Here is a 22682-nt window from a genome sequence, read left to right as displayed (position 1 = left end):
AAAAGGTCCACCTGGGGAAGCCCGAAGCGGTGACAGATCTCCCTGAAGATCCTCGGGTGTAGTTGCCACTCCGAGTGATCTATTGTTGATCTGCTCAACAGATCTGCTTGGATGTTTGCCTCCCCCGATATGTGGTCGGCCTTTATGGAGGCCAGATTTTGTTCCGCCCAGGCCCCCAGTAGGAGGGCCTCGGCCGAGAGCGAGCGAGAGTGTGTGCCCCCCTGACGGTTTATGTGGGCCTTGGCTGTCACGTTGTCCGTCAGGACCAGTACGTGCCTGCCTTTTATGCTGCTGTGAAAATGCCTTAACGCTAGGTGAATAGCCCGCAGCTCGAGCCAGTTTATGTTGTGTCGGAGATCCACCGCTGACCAGCGGCCCTGTGTCCACTTGGTCCCCAAGTGGCCTCCCCAGCCGAATAAGCTCGCATCTGTTGTGACTACTACTCTGTCTGGTTCCCTGAAGGGGGACCCCCTGAGGAGAGCTGGAGATAGCCACCACCTGAGGGAGTGTCGTACTCTCAGAGGTATGCCTACCCTCTTCCGGGATGCACTGATTTGCTGTCTCTGAAACGGGAGCATGAACCACTGCAGCTCTCTTGAGTGCAGCCTTGCCCAAGGAACTATTGCTATGGTCGATATCATCTTCCCTAGCAGCTGGGAGAGGCAGACCAGCGTCACTGACTGACCGCGGCTTACCTGTTTTACGGCTTTCTTTATGCTGCTGAGGCGTTCCTGTGATAGGTACACCTTGCACTCCTTTGTGTCTATGACCGCTGCCAGATGGAGTATTCTCGTAGTTGGGGTTAGATGGCTCTTTGGAAAGTTAACCGAGAAGCCGTGGTCCTGCAGCAGTTTTATCACTAACTTTAGGTCCGCCCGAGACTGCTGGGCAGACGATGACTGGATTAGAATATCATCCAGGTAGCACTGGACTCTGACTGGTACGTTTCTTAGGTGTGCTGACAGAACCGCCAGAATCTTGGTGAACACCCTGGGCGCTGATGACAGGCCGAATGGAAGTGCCCTGTATTGAAAATGGTGCCCCCCTGTAGGCAAACCGTAGAAAGCGGCGGTGAGCCAGAGAGATAGGGATATGCAAGTATGCCTCCGTGAGGTCGATCGATGCCAGAAAATCCCCTTTCCTTACGCTTCCAAGGATGGAGCGTAGTGTCTGCATTTTGAATTTGCGGTATTTTATGTAGAAATTTAGCCTTTTTAAATCCAAAACGGCTCTCCAACCCCCCGAGGGTTTTGGGACCACGAAGAGGATAGAATAAAACCCCTGGTCTCTCTGGTTCATAGGCACCGGCTCTACGGCCCGTATGTTTAGAAGGTGCTGAACGGCCTCGTTCATGAGCCTTCTCTTTGTTGGGTTTGTGGGACAGGGGCACGGGCGGAAGCGGTTCGGGGGCTTTGAGAGAAATTCTAGAGATAGACCATGACGTATGGTGTTCCTGACCCATACGTCCGTGGTGGTCTCTTCCCACTGGGGAGCAAACCCTGCTAGTCTGCCCCCTATGGGAAGGTCTGGGCGGGAGTCATCTGGTACGGCGGAAGGGGCGGTTGTTCCCCCGAAAGGGCCGTCTTCCCTGCGTTTGCCTATGTCTTGTATTCTGTCTGTCCCCCTGTCTTTCCCTATCCTGTCTAGCTTGGAAGGGTTGGGAATTTTGAAAGTAGTTGACCCTGGCTTCCGTACGAAAGGATTGTTTCCTTCCCCAGGAGCCGGGTCTCTTGTCCTGCCTTTTAAGCATGTGTTTAAGGACCTTGCGCTTGTCCTTGTTCTCTGTCAGGTATGGCGTTAGTGCCTCACCAAACAGCTTTGCCCCTTGGTACGGAGCCGAAGCCAATTTCCACTTGGATTTGGTATCCGCCTGCCAGTTCTTTAGCCAGAGGATGCGCCTGCTCGTGTTGTTTGCCGCCATTGCCCTGGCTGAAAACTTGGTCGCTAAAAGTGTCGCATCCGACGCATATTCCGTGGCCGCTACCATTTTGCTGAGTTCCTGGTGAGTGCATATATCCTCCATGGGAACCCGGCCCTGTAACTCACGGAGCCAACAAAGTGTGGCTCTGGTGAAAAAGGACGCGGAGGTAGTCGCCCTGGTAGCCCAAGCTATTGCCTGGTGCGTTCTCCTGTAGTTGGACTCACTCTTTCGGTCCTCGGCTTTAAGAGCCTCAGCAAAATCTCCTGATATGGCCGTGTCCGATATCAGGGGACCTATGGGTTCGTCCACCACCGGCACCTCCAATGTTCCCTCTAGCTCCCTTGCTACGTTAAATAGCTTCCTCTCCGCATTGCTAGGAAGCGGTAGGGAGGTTGGCGCTGCCCACTGTTTCCTTATTGTGTTTAGGAACATGGTCGGGCATGGTATGCGGTGTTGAGTGGTTACCTTTTCGGCGAACGTCGGTTCAGCCTCCGTGTCAACTGTGACAGGCTCCGCTGGTGTCCCATGCCCCAGATGGGCTGTGGCCTTAGCCTTGCGCAGAATGGTAACAAAAAGAGAAGGGTTAAACAGGCCGCTGAAGGACGGCCCTTGAGGTGAGGTGTCCTCCTCTTCCTCAGACATTTGAATCCCTTGTGACGTACCTGGCTGGTCCAGGTAAGCTTCCTCAGAGACCGACGAGTCTGAGAAGGAGGAGAGGTCCTGATGGTCCTCCGTTTCCTCCCGATGCCTCGTTCTAAGTCCTAGAGGCTTGGCTTTTGAAGTTTGAGCCCTGGCCTCAAATGCACGGTCCACTGCCTGTGCTATTAGGGTAGCTAGCAGATCCCCCGTCAATGCAGGAGGAGTGACCATTGCCTGCGACCCTGCAGGTGCTGTGGTTAGCATGGTCCTCGGGGTTTCCTGTAACCTCCGTGGGGAGGGGGATCGGGAGAGCGATGAGAATTCGCCTATCCCACCCTCTGTTTAGTACTGTGATGAGTTTCCTAATGACCAAATGGCCCGTGGGGATGAAGGGAGACCCAGCGGTAGATCAGGACCTATTCCCCCATTCTGCCTATTTTCAATTCTGGCCCTTTTCTGGGCTCTGTCGAACTCTTTTTCTAGGGCTTGGTGTCTTCTGATTGCCTGTTTGTCAGCCTTCTTTGATGACTTCCTTGCAGCCTTTCTAGGGGCTGCAGAGGATTTCAAATCCTCTGAAGCGGGTGCTCCAGATGATGAAGGCAGGGCTCCAGTGGAGGGAATGATTGCTTCCTCCATTCTCCACTAACGCCGGGCCGCGATAGGGGGGACCCAGGTAGTAGGAGAGCTCCAACTTTGAGTAAGGACAGGCGCACTACTGGGGGCGTCTGGAACTCAGGAGCAGACTCTGCAAAATTGTCAGAGTTAGTCACTGTGCACGGATAAGAACAGGCACGCTAATGGGAATGCCTGGAACCCGGCTTGACTATGGTGGGTAAGGACAGGCACGCGACTGGGGATGCCTGGAACCCACCACTAAATCCAGAAGCGTACGGGCCACTAATGGGGGACCCGAAGTCCGGAAGGAGCCAAAGGCAACTAAACACAGTTAGTTATGAAAGGTTCTTATTTACTTTAGGTAGAAGACACCAAGTCCTGGAACCAGCAGCTATGTGTCTGATTTGAATGTCTCTGAATGAATAATAGATGCTTTAGTACCCCAGTACTGCCTGCCTATTAATTCACTCCAGCGGCTGAACCTAGCTTTCTCAGGGAGCCTTAGATCCCCTGTTTGGACAAAAATATGGCCGCCGCTGCCAGGAGACTACTGCGCATGTGTTAAAAGGAGCAGGAGATTATTGCGCCTGTGCTAAAAGGGCTGCCTGTGCCACGTGAGGTTGTAACAAAGAGCCGCGCGTGCTCCCAACTGTGCAGACAATGGCGCCTCGTTTAAAAAATCCTGAGCAGCCTGGTGAGTGAAAGAGACTGCTCCTTCGCACGCCAGCTGTTTCCCTTAATCAATCTCCCTCCCAGCATGCATCCCCTTTGTCCTCCGCTTCCCTCACTAATTGCTTGCCTTTCTGTCTTTTTTGTTTTGTTTGTCTTAAACGCGAGGGGTTGCCCGAGCCTCCCCGTTTGTTTAAGGCGGCTGCCGGCTGCTGGAAGGTGGTTGGGGTTTGGGTTAGGGAGGGGAGTTAGGGATTTCCCCCTTTTAAGTGGGGGTGGTTTCCCCTGTAGGGAATCTGACTTCCTGAGTCTTACAATTTATCCCGGAAATTTTGAGTAATCAATTAAATTGAATTAAATTATCTCTAATTAACTTTTAAACTAAGCAATTTCAGCTACTAGAAGAAATCCCCCCCAATGGAAAGGAACTATACCTGCCCAGGAGCCAAAGTTGTAGGTCTGTCTGCATGGCCAGATCAGTCAAGACTGGAGAATCATGGTCCAGGACAGGGCGTGGCAACTTTGGCTGACTGATCTGATTGGCCAGGAATACAGTCTCAACCCACTGCGTGGATTATCCATCTCCAGTGCTGGAGAAGTGGTTGTTTCCATAGCAGTATCTTGTCTATTGCAACAAGCAACCTTCCTATTTACTTATGAATATAAATACCATTTAAGTTCAACGCACGCTTGGGCAGCACTACAATGCATACAAACTCATGTATCTCTTTACTTAAACCACTATCCTGTAGCATGAAAAGTGTTATAAGGAATTAAGGTTTGTTTCTCTGTAAAATCCTAAGATCTAGAACTAGACACTAACTTAGTATATCATAACAATTTTATCTAGATAGAGGTCAGTTTTCTCTAGCCAGGCCCAGGTAGGAAAATGCCTGGGGCAGAGATGAAAAGTGAAAGGGAAGGGGGTGGGGTAAAGCACATATAAAACTTGTTGGTCAGTTCCATGATCACAAGACTAGGACTAAAGCAATCCTGTTTCAAACCCACAAAACACAAAAAGCTATGAGGAAAAAAGATGACAGCTTTATTATTATTAACTTGCACAACAGCAGGAATATTGTGCAATGGATAACACATTCATTTTTTCAGCATTTGTTTGTTATATAGATGACTAATTGAGTTTCTGAGAAATTCATGCCATCTAGCAAGTCAAGGGTAACTGATCAACTCCACATTGATTCTCTCCCAAGGCAGAACATATAGACAAATGATGAAGTACTAAATTTCCATATTGAATGAAGATCTACCGTTTTACATTGAACAAAATTTGGTCACTATGCTCTAAGAAGAGCTAAAAATACTCAAAATAAAACTATTACCAAAATTGAACTCTCCAGAGGTATGTACCTGCACATCCCATACCCTATTATCCTGGGTGCACAAAAGGTACCTAATGCATCTCAATATATAAACCAAGTAAAAAAAAAATCTACTGCCAATTTCTTTTTATTCTATAGCTAGACTGTGGATGCCATTTTAAACTTTTTAAAAGAAGAGCTGGGTATTAAAACAGCAATGCTGTTCAAGTTCATTAAAGTGATATACACTACAACGAAATGTCCTAATTTCATATAGAAATTGATGAGCTCTGAACTGAAAACGGACAGGCAAGACATCCTGGGGTTATGGTGGATAATTTAATTAATGTGTTGAAAAACTTTGAAAAACAGAAATTCTGCCATGGAGATGATTAGGACATGGGAAAAGTTGGTTCTCAAAATATTTTATTTATTTATATCCCCCCCCCACACATATTTGTGTATACATACAGACACAAGACACACTTACACATACTGCAATTACAGTTGGAGAACTATTTAGAGCTTTGGCCAGCTCAAAGAGGATACCACAGTGCTGGAAATAGTCAACAAAGTGAAAACAAAGTGACAGGATGTAATAAAAATATAAACAAGTAATGCATAGTTCAGGGATCTTTCTCAGGCATGCACACAAGACCCTTCCTTAGGAATCATCCTATGGATGGCTCTTCCACATGAAGATTCTGCACTAATCTGAAAATAGCCCTGGAGCTTTGTGTTTCTAGTGGTAATGAAGACTGAATTATTCTGGCTCAGTATACAGTATAACTGAAACTGCTACAAAGCTGGGGAGGGTTTTTTAATGTGAGGGGGAGAAGAGTATTGTTAAAGCTCTGCGGCTATGGTTCCCCACTGAAGGGAACTTTTGTTCCATTATTCCTACCAGCGCCTAAGCTTCAGGTTGTCTCAGGGAAAAGTAGCTGGATGGATTTGCAGTTCTTTCTCCTTAACCCAACTAAAAGGACAGAGATGAAAGTGACAATTGTTAAGACCTCAGATTAGAACTGGGAGACTGTGAATTCTAGTCCTTCCTTGGGTGCAACACCAGCTGGGTAACCTTGGGTCAGTCGCTCTCTCTCAGAAAACAACAATGGCAAAACACTTCTGAAAAAAACCTTACCAAGAAAACTCAAGGATTTGTACAGTGTCCAAGAATCAGAGCCAAATCAATGGAACAAAAAAAAAAAAGTTTTACTTTGTACTAGATAATTCTATCCTTTTAACATAGCAAGGATCACCACATCTGCAGTATAAAAAAAGTGATACCAGAAAATTAAAAATGCTAGAAGTGGAACATTGCATAAACATCAACTGCCCACTTGCTCTCCTCACCCACCACATTCCTTCTTCCCCTCAACTCTGCAACTGCTTCAGTGACTCTCTGTCTTTCCTCCTTTTCTGGGGATATCCCAGGAACATGGCCAGAAACGAAAACAGATATAGGATATTAACACAGACTTTAGAAAGACATTTAGCCATTCATGTGAGAAGTAAAAGATGGGAAAGGGAACAGGACTACCTTGCCCCTTCTGAGACTCTAATCCACATTTCCATGTTGAGAGAGAAGGTTCAGAAGAGAAGGGGCGTTGTCTTACCTGAACGCCTTTTCTCAGTACGGAGATGGAGAATCCACCAATGGGTTTTCTCTGTCTGCCTGCTCTTGAGACCAAGTAGCCAAACTTGACATGCCCCCTCTTGCTAGGAGATCCAGTCTTGACGAGGGCCAAAGTGACTGATGCTAGACGAGGTGTTGGCTCTCAAACCCCTAATTCCAGCTTAACTGACCTTAAGGGCGGGTGTGGATTCTCCATCTCCATACTGAGAAAAGGCATTCAGGTAAGACAACGCCCCTTCTCCAGAATCCACAATGGGACATACCAAAGCCTCACTGTCCCGATGGGTGGGAAACTGATGCCAGATCTACGTCCCTGGAGACCACCTGTTGGAGGACCCTCCGACCAAAAGAGGCATCTGCTGAAGCGAAGCGGTCAATCCTATAATGACGTATAAAAGGGGAGGGCAAAGACCATGTCGCAGCCCTGCAAATCTGCTTGATGGACGCCTGGCTGGCCCATGCCGCAGATGTCACAGTGCTGTGAGTGGAATGGGCTGTGATATGACTTGTAGCTGGCAGGGAGGAAGATTGGTACGCCTCTGCGATACAGGTCCTGATCCACCTGCCTTTAGTGGCAGTGGACACCTTCTGTCCTAGGGAAGCCGGACAGAAGGAAATAAAGAGAACCTCAGATCTGCGTAAGGGTTCCGAGCGCTTGATGTAACGCTGCAGGGCCCTGCAGACGTCCAGCGTGTGCCACTGCCACTCCAAGTCATGGGAAGTATCAGGACAAAAGTTAAGTAAGATGACTTCCTGTGCCCGATGAAAAAGTGAGTTGATCTTAGACACGAAGGTGGGATCCAACCGAAGGACAACCCGGTCCCGGTGGAAGATGCAAAGATAATTCCCTACCGAGAGAGCAGCCAGCTTGGAGATGCGCCTGGCTGATGTGATGGTGATTAAGAATGCGATCTTAAGAGATAAGGCCCACAATGGAATATTAGCGATGGGCTCAAAGGGCGGTTTCATGAGTGTGTAAAGCACACGAGGCAGTTCCCAAGAAGGATACCTGTGTACCACGGGAGGCCTAGTGTTGCATGACCCTTGATGAAGGCGCGTATCCTAGCATGGTGAGCTAGAGGAACTGAGTATGCGCAAGTGAGCAACGTCAAAAGGACTGCCACCTGCCTACAAATGGTCGCAGGGGCCAGGCCTCTGTCCAGACCATCAAGAAGGTAGTCTACGATCTGAGGAATAGTTAATTTGTAGATATCCAGTTGCCGCATTCTGCACCAATAGCAAAAAAAATTCCATGTGGAATCATAAATGCGATTGGTCGCCAGCCTACGAGAGGCCTGAATCATGGTGATTGCCCGTGGTGAGAATAACTCATGATGCTGCACTCAAGCGCCAGGCGGCTAACTGTAACCACTGAGGGTCCGGGTGCTGAAGGACCCTCTGGTGCAAGGACACGCGATGCGGGGGAATCTTCCACGGAGGAGATTGGGAGAGATTCATTAGGTCAGCAAACTAGGGCCTCTGTGGCCAGTATGGGGCCACAAGGATCACTTCCACCTGCTCCTGGAGCAGTTTGCAGATGGTCGCCGGAATGAGTGGAAAGGGAGGGAAGGCATAAAGTAGACCTTGTGGCCACGGAGTCCGCAGGGCGTCTGTCCCCCTCCGCCCCCAGAAGGTAATAACAAGAGAAGTACCTGGGGAGTTGGGCATTGCTTGCCGATGCAAACAGGTCGAGGACCGGAAGGCTGAACCTGTGGGATATCTTGGAAAAAAGATCCGGGTGTAGTCCCTATTCTGAGGGGTCTATCGTAGAGCGACTCAGAAAGTCTGCCTGCTGGTTCTTGACCCCCAAGATGTGTTCGGCCCTGAGAGAGGCCAGGTTGGATTCTGCCCGGGATCCTAGCAACCAGGCCTCGGACATAAGGGACTTGGACCTGGTGCCCCCCTGCCGGTTCAAGTGGGCCTTGGACACCATGTTGTCCGTGAGGACCAATACATGATGGCCCCTGATCCAGTGTCGGAACTGACGAAGAGCTAAGTGAATGGCCCTGAGTTCCAGCCAATTGATGTTGTGTCTCAAGTCTGCGTGGGATCAACAGCCCTGCGCAAACTGAGACTGTAGATGGGCTCCCCAACCGAATAAGCTGGCATCCGTCGTGATGGTGAGAACCACCAGCGTAGAGACCTGAGGGTGTGGACCAGGAGCCTCACCTGCCAGTTGGATGCTCTGGCATTCAATCGTTGGAATGGTAGGAGGAACCATTGGAGATCCCGCAAGTGGAGTCTGGCCCAGGGGACTATGGCTATGCAGGAGACCATCTTTCCCAGAAGCTGGGAGAGTAAGACCAGTGGAACGGTGCGGTCCTTGTACACCCGGCAAACCAGGTCCCTGATGCTGACCAACCACTCCTGGGAGAGATAGACCATGCAGTTTGTGGTGTCTATGATGGCTCCCAGGTGCAGAAGCCTGGATGAGGGAACCGTCTGGCTTTTTTGGAAGTTCATCGAGAACCCATGCTGTTGCAGGACCTGAATAGTTTGTTCCAGGTCCGACTGGGCTACCTGGAAGGACGACACTTGGACCAAGATGTTGTCCAGATAAAATTGGACACGTACCGGTACCTTCCGTAAGTGGGCTGCTAGCATAGCTAGGATCTTGGTGAACACCCTGGGTGCCAAGGAGAGGCCGAATGGGAGTGCTCTGTACTGGAAGTGACGGCTCCTGTAACAGAACCTGAGGAACCGTCAGTGATCTGGATGGATGGGGATGTGGAGATACGCTTCCGTGAGGTCTATTGACGCCAGGAAGTCTCCTTTTCTGATACCTCCCAGGATGGACTGGAGTGATTGCATTTTGAACTTTTTGTATGTGATGAAATAGTTCAGACTCTTGAGGTCTAGAATTGCCCTCCATTCCCCACCCCCCGAGGTCTTGGGGACCACGAAGAGGATGGAGTAGAATCCCATTCCCCTTTGGTCCGGCGGTACCGGTTCTATGGCCTGAATCTCTAGATGTTGAATGGCCTCCTGCATAAGTCCCTTTTTGATTGGATCCTGAGAAGTGGAACAAGTGATGAAGCGACCCGGGGGACTGGCCAAAAACTCCAGGGACAGGCCAAACTGGATTGTTTGTAAGACCCAGGCGTCCGTGGATGTGAGTTCCCACTGATGGAAGAAGTGGGCAAGTCTTCCCCCTATGGGAAGTGCGGTGTAAGAGTCACTTGGACCTCCTGTAGGGGCATCCTGCCCCTCAAAAAGGCCTCTTGGATTGGTTCTGCTGCCTGGGTCGAAAGCCCGATCTGTCATACGGACGGTCATATGGCCTGTCCTGCCTGAGTGTATATGAATGGGAGGGCTGGGTGGCTGCCGAACCTGCTGCTGGCCGAAAGGACTACCTGTGGAAATAGGGAGTGGCACGTTTGTTGGACCGTTTATTAAGATAAGCCATGACCTTCCGCTTGTCCTTGTTTTCCACAAGGTACGGAGTCAGGGCCTCCCCAAAGAGATTGTTGCCCAGATAGGGGGCAGTTGCGAGACACCATCTGGCCTTGGCGTCGGCCTGCCAGTGTTTCAGCCATAGTATTTGTCTGGCTGTAATGTTGGAGGCTAGAGAGCTGGAAGCAAAGTTGGCCGACTGAAGTGTCGCGTCCGCAGCGTACTCAGTTGCTGCCACCATTTTGCTTAAGTCCTGGTGGGTCCGAATGTCCTCAGAAGGGACTCTTGCCTGAAGGTGACAAAGCCATAAGAGGGTGGTTCAGACAAAGAAGGACGTGCAAGTGGCCATTTTAATTACCCATGCCTCTGATTGATGGGTCTTTTGGAAAGTTTGGTCCCATTTCCTGTTGTTTGCTTTAAGTGCCTCAGACATGTCCCCAGCGACCGCAGTCTGGGACACCAGAGGGGTCCAGGCCTCGTCTGCCTTGGGGACCTCCAGGGCCTCAGTTAGGTCTGTAGAGGTACTAAAAATCTTTTTATCTGTCCCGCCTACAGAAGGAAATGAGGAAGGGGCGACCCATTGCTTTTTGATCCCTTTAAGAAATATAGAAGGACAGGGAATGTGGTGCTGGGCTGCCACCATTTTAAAGAATATTGGATTTGGGCTGGAATCCGATGTGGCCTGTGACTGAGGGAACTGATCGGACCCTATGTTTGCCATTGATGTGGCCTTGCGAACCAAGGGAAAAACAGAGCTGGATTGAATAGACCTCCCGTTGCGAGGGTTCAGGGGGAACTTCCTCCTCCTCTGAAAGATTGAAGTCTGGCTGATCCTCATCTTGTGGAGATCAGTATCCGCTAATTGAGGAGTGTGCAGGAGATGTGGGTTCCTGAAATATAGGGATCCCCGTAGGAGGGACATAAGGTGGCATAGCTAATGTGGAAGCCTCCTGCCCGGGTGGATGGAAGGACCGTTCTGCTAGAGCGCGGTCCACAACCTTGGATAGCAGGGCCTCAAGGCGGCCGTCGGAGGAAATGTCTCCAAGGTCTGGTCCCCTGAGTCCTGCGGCCATTGGTATGAATGTGGCCTCAGGAACTGAACCCAAGGGGAGAGTCAGTAGACTGGTTGCTGTGTGCTGAACTAGTACAGAAGGGGGACAATGTGTGGTGGGGGTTTCTGTCAGGGACCACACACCCTGAGCCGATGTTGAAGGACCTAAAGGAAGGTCAAATTCAGGGGCTGCCAATTGATCCGTCTCTAATCCTACCTGTCTCTGTGCTCTGGAGAACTCCTATTCCAGAGCCTGGTGCCTACGGCTGGCTTGCTTCTCCGCCAACTTGGAAGGCTTCTTGAGACTGGCCTTAGCCTTCGTTTTGAGCTTGCCCGCTGCCTCCTGTCTGGAGATTTTGTGTCGGCCGTAACTGGAGGACGGGGAGGCAGTGCTCATGGGTTGAGGCACCATGGAGCCCTCCATCCTGAGTTGAGCTGTCTCAGGGAAACTGAGGTGGAGCTCTGGCAGGCAAGCGGTTGGCGGAAGCGAAATTGAAGCAAGTAATGAGGACTGCTCCCCTGACCACCTGACCAGAAAATCAAATCTATCTGGGCTTTGGTCACGGCAATTGAGGCTGATGCCAAAGGCACGGTTGGGGACCCGCTATGGGCTCCGCCTGGAGGCCTTAGGTGGCCAGTCAAGGTGCACTAGACAGCCCAATGAAGGGCACAGAGGGCCTAAGGAAAGGCCTGGCAAGGAAAGGATAAGGATCAAAAGGTGGTTGAGCAATCTGTATGGTAGCAAATAATATAGAACAAATGCCCCTCAAATGCAGCCTAGGCCTATGTAACTACAAGGCCCTGGCTTGATGAGGCCTAAAGAAGCAACCACATGGTATTCAAAATGGCAGCCGTCAGAGTTGGAGAGGCAATTAGTATCTCTAGGGCTGTGTGGCCTAAGCAGGGGCTTATGTCCCAAAGGAAAAAGGTTATTGAGCCACAGGAGCAAGGATGAAGAGACTAGGGCCCAGAAAAAGACCGTTTAACTCTTTGTTGCCTTTGGCGGCAACAAAATGGCAGCCGCTACTCATTCTGCCATCGAAAAAACGGCTGAAACCCACAAAGGAAAGGTTCCCCAATGCTGAGGTGGCCGTGGCAGCAGCGCTAGGCGCTGTGCCGGGGGATAGGCCCGAAAATAGCCTCCGATTGGCAGGAGAACCAGAGCTGTGGAATCAGAGTTTTTTAAAACTTTGTTGCCTTAAATCAGTGGTTCTCAACCTGTGGGTCGGGACCCCATTTGGGGTCGAACGACCATTTCACGGGGGTCGCCAAACAAGGCTGTCTGCCATTTTTTTCCCCTTTTCTTTGGCCACGCCCCTGGCACCCGGTGATGTATAAGTGGTTGCGGGTCACCACAATATGAAAACTGTATTATGGGGTCGCGGCATTAGAAAGGTTGAGAACCACTGCCTTAAACGGTAACCAAAATGGCGCCCACGGCTTCCCAAATGGCTCCGGAGGCCTGGGGAGTGAAAATGTAAAAATCAACATGGGAGCGCTGAACGCTGCTCCTCAGGTCCGAAGACGGGAGGCAACCTACCGGTCTTAAGGTAGCTCTGTGAGCTACTCACGAAATATTTTTCCCCAGAGTCGTGGGTAAAACGGAACGAGTAAGTTGCAGTTGCCTCTCCCCCCCCCCACCCCTCACAGTTCAAATCTTCCGATCTGAGGCAGCACTTAGCCCAGTGCTGCAGAGGGACAGTAGGGAAGGATTCCCAGGTTGTGGTGATTTATCAAAATTGTTGAGGGATATTATTAAATGAGGGAGAATTCACAAATGGGTCTCTACCTGCTAATCTGTTGAGACAGCCAACCCTGACACGTCTTCAAGAGCTTGAGACCAAGTCAAGACTGGATCTTCTAGCAAGAGGGGGCGTGTCAAGTTTGGCTACTTGGTCTCAAGAGCAGGCAGACAGAGAAAACCCATTGGTGGATTCTCCATCTCCTGTACTGGAGAAGAGTCTACTTCTAAGTCACACAAGAAGACCAAAGAGTTAGGTGACATTTCCATGACAACTGCTCCCTTCACAATTTTATCCTTTGCCTCAACAGGCTGGGTGCTCTGAATTGCTGAATCTCCATTTAAAAAAAACATGAATACATTAAATTAATATAGCAAAAGTGTTGCAAAATCTCTACATTCCTGCATGGTCTCTTACAAAACTTCACAGGCAACACCAACGACATCTTGATAGGTTTGATAGACGTGCAAGTTTTAGACAACTAAAAATGAATATGTTTCTTCTTTTTTTCGTCTGCAGCGCTTGAATAGAAGCCAATTTCTAAATTAGACCCAGGTCACCTTTCATTCCTTCCAGTTCAATACTCAGTGGATTAAAAAGAATGTTGGGACAACTCCTCCAAAATATGCATGTGGTTAAATCTATTCATAAAAAGCATCTGGAAGACTTTCTCATTAAGAGAGACTGTAGTTCCTTTCAAATCTTCATGCAAGGAGACAGCAGGACAAACCAACTTATATTAACTTCCAAAACCTCAGCCTGATTCTTTAGAAACACTGTGCATGAATAGACTATTATGATTTCTGCGTGGAGGAAGGAATTGTGATCTCTTTAGCCCATAATCACACCATCCTCAAATAATATCTACACATGATGTAAGGTCTTTGATTAACAGATCTATCAGAAAAATATATACTCTGTACTGTACATTATGCTGACATTTTTGAGTATTTTCAGGCAAGCTTGTATTAGCATTATAAAGCAGATCACAGCTATTACAGGTAGTCCTCATTCAATGACCACTGGTTTAACAATCATCCAAAATTATGATGGTACTAAATAATGAGATGATGACCAGACTGTGCAGTGCAGCTGTCATAGCATCCCCATGCTCATATGATCACAATTTGGGTGCTTCGCAATCAGTTGATAATTACAATGATTGCAATATCCTGCGGTCATGTGATCACTATTTGCAACCTTCATTGCCAGCTTTTGCAAAGGCAATTGGGAAGCCAGCAGGAGGTCAGCAATCATGTGACATCACACAGGATTCAAAGTTAGCAACAGCAATTGCCGCAACTGCCATGATAAATCAGCATGGTCACATGCTTTACAATATCACTTAGCCATGGAATTGTTGGTTCCGAATATCATCACTAAACAAGGACTACCCATATATCCATATTGCAGATATAGCAAGAGAAACACTGCAGCACATCAGCAGCACCTGGTTTCAAGGCCACCAGACAAATTCAGAGCAAAGAGGAGATTCAAGCAAAGGCCTCCATGATCTTCAGCTATCACTCCATTCTCATTAGCTGATGGCAGCAACAAAAAACAAAACAAACAAACAAAAAAACAGACAGCCTTATCTGCTTTTGTTTATTTTAGCCTTTTTAAATTCCACTCTTCAAAAGACTTCCTGGATTGTTTTGCAATGTACATGAGAACCCAGCCAAGGGCCTCAGTATCTTGAGTCAGTCTAAGGCAGCGGTTTTTCATTTGTATTATGAACTGCGTGTAGTCTTTACAATATTATTATAATTGCACAGGATTAATATCTAGAACCTACACAAATAATCAGAAGCAGCAAATATTTGCTTATGAACATTCAAATATGTCACAAATTCTACATCTGTCTTTATCCGATTTTGCTTCCTGAAAATTAATTTAGGGATAATGTACATCTATCCTTAGCTGATTCTGCTTCCTAAAGAAAATTATTAATTTAGGGCTAATATACTTTTTAATCAGACCATAAAAATGCTATGTTCCTTTTAGGGACAAACATATAAACCCTCACCCACTTGAAGAGGCTCAGGAATACAGATAATACGAAGTCTCTGTGTTTCTGTGAGTATTGCATTTATTATGCTAAAGTTCACCAGAGGCATAAAATGGGATTACATGCCAAACATTATTTGGATGAAAACCATATTTTAAAAACCCTTCTTTATACATATAAATTATAGGAACGCTGATTTAAACTCAAATCACCTCTATGACAACTCAGACTTAGAATAATGAGAGGCATGAATCTTTAGTTGCACAATTTTAAAAAAGCAATTAACTTCAATTCATTTGAGACAAATAGAATATGATTTGCAATTGATATCTGTTGTTCAATGGTTGAATTAATTAATAGGGAAGATTTTCGTTTAAAAAATCAGCATATGATACTTACATTATTTGCAATTCTGACTACACGGTATATATTTGCACAATATAAATCAAATAAATAAATAAATCCTAATAAAACAATAATAGCAAATACCAGACAGTTTAAAAAGTGTCCAGGGCAAATGTGAAATAGTAAAGGCACAGCTGTTTGCGATAAAAATCACAATTACACCACCACTTATCTAAATAAAATTAAAAGATTGTGATACTCTGAGCTACTTGCCATTGTGAAGCAGGTTACATCAAACACCGAAATCTCATTCCCACATTATCATTCATATACAATACTACATATTGTATATCTGTGTGTTCTTTCACTTCCAATGCTAATGTAATAGCATAGTCACAGTGCAACATATATTCAGAAATGACTTGTACATCTTTTAAGATTCAGACAAAGGTCCTGCTCATTTTTCCACTGAGGAAGTTCTGAATTGTCATTTCACTAGCCACATCCTCATTTCACCAATTACTCTTTCTAGAATGTTTAAAACATGCTCTCCTATTTTATGGAGTACTGACATCCAAATTAAGCTCTGTAATGTGGTACTTAGGGCATCCTTTAAAGATGGAGCACTGGGAAGGGCAAGTTGTTCAGAAACGCAACTACTATGTTACATGTTATTTTCAAGCCCAGTTCAAAGTGCTGATTCCTTATTTTAAAGTTTTAAACCGTTGGGGCCAGGTAGTTTCACTTGTATTAATCTACCTATTTTTTATGGCCAGATCCTTCTTTCTTTTCCTCATCTGAGGGCATTTGTAGAATGCATCACCTCCTGGATTCACCAGGGGATGAATGCCTTACCTATGGATACCCCAACACTGTCAGCTTTGAATAAAATCCTGAAGGGCAAATCCATTTATTCTTTAAAATTCTCCTCAGAATATCCTATCTATGTGATCATTAAGAATCAACACCAATTTGATGGCACATAATCAGTGTCTGTCAGAGTTCCAAGTGGAATTATTATTTTTAGTATTGAAGGCAGTTTTAATTTTTCTAGTGTTTAATATTTTTAATACTAAGTTTTATTTTTAAATAAATTTTATTATAAACCACATATTGGGGAAAATGCCTCTAAAAGCAGATTAGAAAGACTTTGACTAAATGTTATATAATTTTAATATGGCAATCTGCTGCATGCTTTCAGAACTGAAAGATGAATTAATTATAAACAGGAGTTAATGACAAAAAAATTCAAAAGTTTTATTTTTGAGAACATGGAATTCCACAGTAGCTAAAGAAGTATTCAACCCAAAAAGAACTGAATAGAATATGTACTGAATAACTAAAGTTAAAGGCATTTAAACAGAACTATAAACGCTGAATCACTTCACTGTTTCTACAGGACTGATTGATAGGACAATTTAATAAAAAAACTATGGAATGTCAGAGGAACTAGAATATGGTATTGTGGGATATTCTAGTTTATAACTGAAAGCTACTGTGAGCTTTACACAAGAATTGCACTCAATTTCACAGCTCAGCTGGATATCAATGGAAGTAATATACAAGCAAACTAATAAGATTGCCAATTAAAAGAATCTTAAGTATTAATCAATATTCTGAAGTTATGTACTAATATAAACATGGACACAATCAAAGTACATATATTCTTTAAGAGGGGTTTCTTTTGCTGCTTCTGAAATACTCTTTACCAATCATAAATTGTCTGAAGTTCTCTAAATTCATATCTAGTGCTAGCAAGACTGCATTATATCACGGATAATCTAGGCCAGGGGTAGGCAACCTTGGCTCTTTTATGACTCGTGGACTTCAACTCCCAGAATTCCTGAGCCGGCCATGGTTGAAGTCCACGATCTTGACATTCAGACAACAACATATCTAAGATTTTTTTATTTCCTAGATGAAATACACACAGTGTATATTTGTTTATGCAAGTCCAGCTAAATATATCTGCAATACAACTTATAGACTAAAGGCTAATAATTAGATCAAGTGAAAAATCAGAATTGGGTTTCCCACTAATCTGCATGGAGCAAAATCCGGCATGAACTACTCCAATATAACTCTCAATGAAAGAAACTACTTGTCTCATGCATGATGCCTATTCTTTTTTTCTCTCCCACTGTTGCTTCTTTATGATACTCAAAATTGGGCACTTCAAAAATCCATTTTCCCTCAGGTCATGAAATAATTGTTTTTAAATACTTTAAATGCATTTAATATAAAGCAGTGCAGTATCGTACATAATCAAATCAAAAGTCTAAATGAATTCACAAAGGACAGAGGCTAGTAACAGAAGGCAAATATAAAGTCAGTCAATCATGTTGCTATGATGAGAGATAATTTGTTTTTAATGAGAAAAGTGTACACTGTGTGCATTCTTCCAGGTTCAGGGATGCTGTAAGTTTTGTAAATGAACATGGATGAGTTTGGCTTCCATACAACAATGGCTAGTTCGCAAACTATACTATACTAAACAGCACTGATCTAATTAAGGCTGGATGCAATCCATGCAAATCCATCTAACAACCAATGGTGTATCATCTTGCAAGTTCCATGAAGCAGTTTAAGCTATTTTCAGAAAAGGAAGGGGCAGGAATTCAAAATTGCTCCCTTAGCTGGCAAAGAAGTATTTTCTGGCCTTACCTTATAGACATCTCCATAGGTGCCACTCCCTACTCTCTGGATGAGCTCGTAGTCTTGCTGTGGATTCCGCCGCATAATGTCTCCACTTGGGCGAGTCAGAGGATCCATAATCTGCTAATACACTCTCCCCTTTCCCACAGGGGGGAACAGGAATGACGCACAGTTGCCTCTGCCTTGAGCACTGAAACCAGGTAAATGGTGTCCTTAAAATCCTAGTGGAGTTGTCTGCTGGCAGGAACACATGGCTTTGGTCCACTCTTTGTTGGGCCTAATATTTAAGGGGGAAAAAAGGAAATTGGATGAGGTTTTTATTTTAAACAAAAGCAGAGATAGCTTAAGGCACTTTGGGACCAAAAGAAGGAAAACCAAATGGAATTCTTCTTCTGGTTAATGAACAGAAGGCGGCATGGCGCCTCAGCAGTTAAGATGCTGAGCTTGTCAGCTGGAAAGCCGGCAGCCCAGATTTGAGATCCGAGCACCATGTGACAGGGTTGAGCTCCCGTCCTTGCCCCAGCTCCTGCCAACCTAGCCGTTAGAAAGCATGCAAATGCGAGCAGATAAATAGGTACCAATTTGGTGGGATAGTAACAGCTTCCTGTGAATCATGCTGGCCACATGACTGCGGAAATGTCTTCAGACAGCCCTGGCTCAATGGCCTTGAAATGGAGATGATACTGTTGTCCAGTGCCTACTCAGTTCAACAGGCTTAAGCTGGGACATAGCCTGCTATTTTCAAGCCTCCTGCCCTAATGGTGCCTATGGAGAATCCAACCTACAAATAAGAAATTTTCTGACAGTGAGAACAATTAAGTAACAGAATAGCTAGCCTTCTGGAGTTGTGGAGGCTCCATCACTGGAGGTTTTCAAAAATTTACCAGGATGGTATATGGTTTCCTGCTTTGAGCAGGAGGTTGGACTAGAACAGTGGTTCTCAACCTGTGGGTCGAACGACCATTTCACGGGGGTCGCCAAACAAAGCAGTCCACCATTTTTTCCCCCTTTTCCTTAGCTGTGCTACTTCCTTTTATTCTATTGGCTTTTGAAAGCCAATAGAATAGACTCTCTTGAATAGAGTCTAATTCTATTGGCTTTCAAAAGCCAATAGGAATTGTCCAGCTGTCTCTGCCCTGCTGAGCCCGCCAAAAGTCCCATTCTGCAAACGGTGCTGCACCAGTTGAGTAGTCCTCGACTTACGACCGGTTGAGTAGTCCTCGACTTACGACCGGGGTCGCAGCATTAAAAAGGTTGAGAACCACTGGACTAGAAGACTCCAAGGACCCTTCCAGCCCTATGATTATATGTTCTATGTTCATCACAGCGTAGCTGCACTTCCATCAGGTCAGAAAGAACAATCTCAGCAATCTAGCTTTATCAGCTGAATGTTAATATTTACCTTTCAAACTCTATAATTCTGGCATTATTGCCTTAAATTGTAGGAATCAGGACTGATACTGAGAGCAAAGCTAAAATAAGTTCTGAGTTTGTTGAACTCCCTTTTTATTCTTAGTCATCTCACAGTAATAAGCAAGTCTGGCAGGTCTCTATCTTCCTTGGCTTCCAAAATGCACTAAAAACTTGGCTTTCCCCCCCAAGCCCTGGTACAGGATGAGGCAACTGCATGTTGGAAGCTTAACTTAGTGGCAGGTGTTGTTGTTTTTTTGTTTGTTGGTTTTGAATGTTTATAGTTTTTATAGTTTTAATATGTTTTTTATTTATTTTACTATTGATGCTGTTTTAATTCTTGAAGGGGAGCTACCCAGAATTTGGTATAAGATGGGCAGCTATAGTAATTTTTTAAATAAATAAATAAAAATAAAATAAATTGGGTATTACTTATCCAAATAAATGTTTCCATCCCAACATTTGCCAAGAGACAGGGCACAGACAGAAGGGATCTGTGCAGGGACAACTGGTGGTTAAGAGGAAGAGGAATATAATCCTGGCTTGCCGATTTCTCTTTCCAAAACCCATCAGCAATATTGGTCCCAGCTGTGCCAGTGCCATTCTGGAGCCCTAATATGTATTCTCATCAGAATGCAGCAACGGATACATTTTTGAAATCTTATTTTTAATATCGTTTGAATAGGCAAACAATTATACATGCCACTCAAATATGAATCGGGAAATGCATAGTTCTTTAATGAGTCTGATGAAAATATAAGCTTCAGAGTGTCAGCAAGAAAAAAAAACAGCTTTTAGGTATTTACATAGTATTAAATTGCCCACAGAGAACAAATGATATGAATTCCTGCTGATCCTCTCTTACAAATGTATCTCTCAATCTCTATATTAATAGCATAGGAAAAAAGCTAATAATGGAACCCCATAATTGCCCTCTATTTTTTGTGGCTCCAAAGGAAAAAATGTGCCATAAAGATCATTGTTGTCTGCACCACATAATCTAAATTCTGCACTTTATTAAAGTTGAAACAGGATCCTTTGTAATTTGTGACTTAGGCACAATATTATAGTATTTTTAACAGTTCCGAGAAAAGAAAAAAGTTTTTGCAGGGGGGGGGAGATACATCTTAACTCTTAATCACTATATGTCAAATGATATCCCCAACCAACTACCATGTGTAGCTCAGAGTAAGAGAAAGCAGGTACTTGGCTGGCATTTGTCCCTAATATAGAAGTAAAATTTAACTATAAGGTAAGGGGCTTTCACAGTGTTTTAGAGCAGAGGTCCCCAACTCCTAGTCCATGGACCAGCACTAGGTCGTAGCATCCCAGAAACCAGGCCACACAAACAAGTGAAGACCCATCCATGGGATGCAGGCAGCATATGAAAAGACGCCCCCTCCAGTCCACAGAACTGGTCCCTGGTGCCCAAAAGGTGGCAGGGGGCACTGTTTTAGAGCTATCTATTTCTTGTATCCATTCACACTAATTTTAACATTTCCTAGCCCCAGCATTATAGCACTTTGTATTAGAATAACCAAGGAGAGAAGCAACCTGGAATTAAGGAGAAGCTTTCTAACAGTGAGGACAAATAACCAGCGGAACTGCTTGCCTTCAGACGTTGTGGATGCTTCATCACTGGAGGTTTTTAAGAAAAGATTGGAAAGCCACTTGTCTGAAATGATATAGGGTCTCCTGCTTGAGTAGGGGGCTGGACTAGAAGACCTCCAAGATCCCTTCCAGCTCTATTCTGATTCTAAGAATATTTCCAAAAGATGCAAAGTCTTCAGCCTCAATGGATGTTATCTCCATTACTGATACCCACCAACATTAGGATACCTTTCCTAATGGAAAGGTGGAAGCTGATATTCTAATCTATGCATTCTAGATAAAAACAGTAACAGTTGCATACAAAACTTTAAGGAATTCCACTCCTCAAAAGCAACATTAATACTGTGTTTCTCCTTTGGAAATACCCCAAGGCTGTTTTTTCTCACCAACTCTCTGTAGTTATTTTCCAATTAATTTTTTGTAGAACTGGATATCATCATTAACAATTCCACATTTAAATCATATACTTAAATGACTATCTATTCAAGCAATACTAAACATGAGGTTTCAAAAAGCTTCAGCTGGGAAGGATTTCAATTGTGACATGCAAACATAAGTTACAATCCTACCTGGATATCTGGGGCATAAGTATCTTTAATCCTGTCAGGGAACCTGAATATAAGGAGGAAGTGTGCAAAGGAAAAGAAATAACAGTAGTCAAGCTATCTATAACTTCAACATACAAACAGAAGGAAAGCTTACAAAGTCAGATGTCTAAGCCCGATACCCACAGAGTCCAATAGCTAACAGTTTCCAGAAACAAAAGAATTGGCAAGATGACAATTCACCAAACAATCTCCTAAAAGCCATCCCTATAATATGCACCATTAAATTTTAGTCCTTTCTTCTTGGTTAACTATTTGCCATATGCTGAGGTAAGTGAAATTGCTGTTCAGGAATCTATCAAATAAAAGTTACACAGTATCCGGGGCTGAATTGAGCACAATAAGCTAATGTAAGCAACCTTGTTTTTGCTTAGCGCATTCATGTATACTGCAGCATCCAGCTTTTCATGGAACAGCACGGATGTCCAGTATCAGTTTGTTTATAACAGGATCTATTATCCAGCCTCTGTTACCAAGTCTGCAACAAATACTTTCCTGTCGTTCCAGAGTTAATTGATTTAGCATGAATCTCCTTAAAATGTTACTGTATTTTATTAATTATATGAAAGGGAGGCCAAAGATAAAAGTGTAAGCAGCAGCCTTTTGACTCAGGAAATTTGCATAAAAGGAGTTAGATCTTTTCAAAGCAAGCTTAAAGCTAGAGATGTTGGGAATGACTAAATAATATAGTAGCATCAGAACCAGTTTGAGGATCTTTTTTATGTACAAACCTGGCAACAATTTTTTTTTCTGCACCATTCCTATGATATTGCCTTCATATCCTTCCCAGCTCATAAATGCAACAGCCTTAAGTGATCCTTCCCTACACTAGTTTAAAACAATATCCCCATCCTATCTCCCCAATCCCAATACTGCCTAAGTAAAGATATAAAATCTGTCAGGCTTTGTCACACATTGTCTTGGAGAGAAGTCAGATAAAGGCAAATAGAAGCAATGTAAGGACTGGAATTGAGGATATCAAATTTCACATACAGCATATATGGATCCTGAAGCATCCAAGATATGGAAATAGCACTTCAACTGAGGAAAGACCCCATGTCAG

At 44.9% G+C, this 22682-nt stretch overlaps 1 protein-coding gene across 3 annotated transcripts in view; it reads right to left on the bottom strand.

The window, feature by feature from the left end:
* MAP4K5 (mitogen-activated protein kinase kinase kinase kinase 5) overlaps positions 1 to 22682 on the bottom strand; it is a 125345-nt gene that overhangs the window by 101607 nt on the left and 1056 nt on the right. For 2 of the 3 annotated variants that reach the window (XM_039329460.1, XM_039329458.1), the window contains exon 2: positions 18003 to 18270. In XM_039329460.1, the coding sequence (XP_039185394.1) occupies positions 18003 to 18110 (108 nt within the window). In that variant the 5' untranslated portion in view covers positions 18111 to 18270. Of the gene's footprint in view, positions 1 to 18002; positions 18271 to 21583; positions 21627 to 22682 lie in introns of all 3 variants that reach the window. The other variant, XM_039329459.1, reaches the window with a different exon arrangement.

Source organism: Crotalus tigris, unplaced genomic scaffold, assembly GCF_016545835.1.
Source record: "Crotalus tigris isolate CLP2741 ecotype Arizona unplaced genomic scaffold, ASM1654583v1 scf7180000024398.1132909, whole genome shotgun sequence".
Lineage (NCBI taxonomy): Eukaryota > Metazoa > Chordata > Lepidosauria > Squamata > Viperidae > Crotalus > Crotalus tigris.
This window is presented reverse-complemented; position numbering and strand designations above follow the sequence as displayed.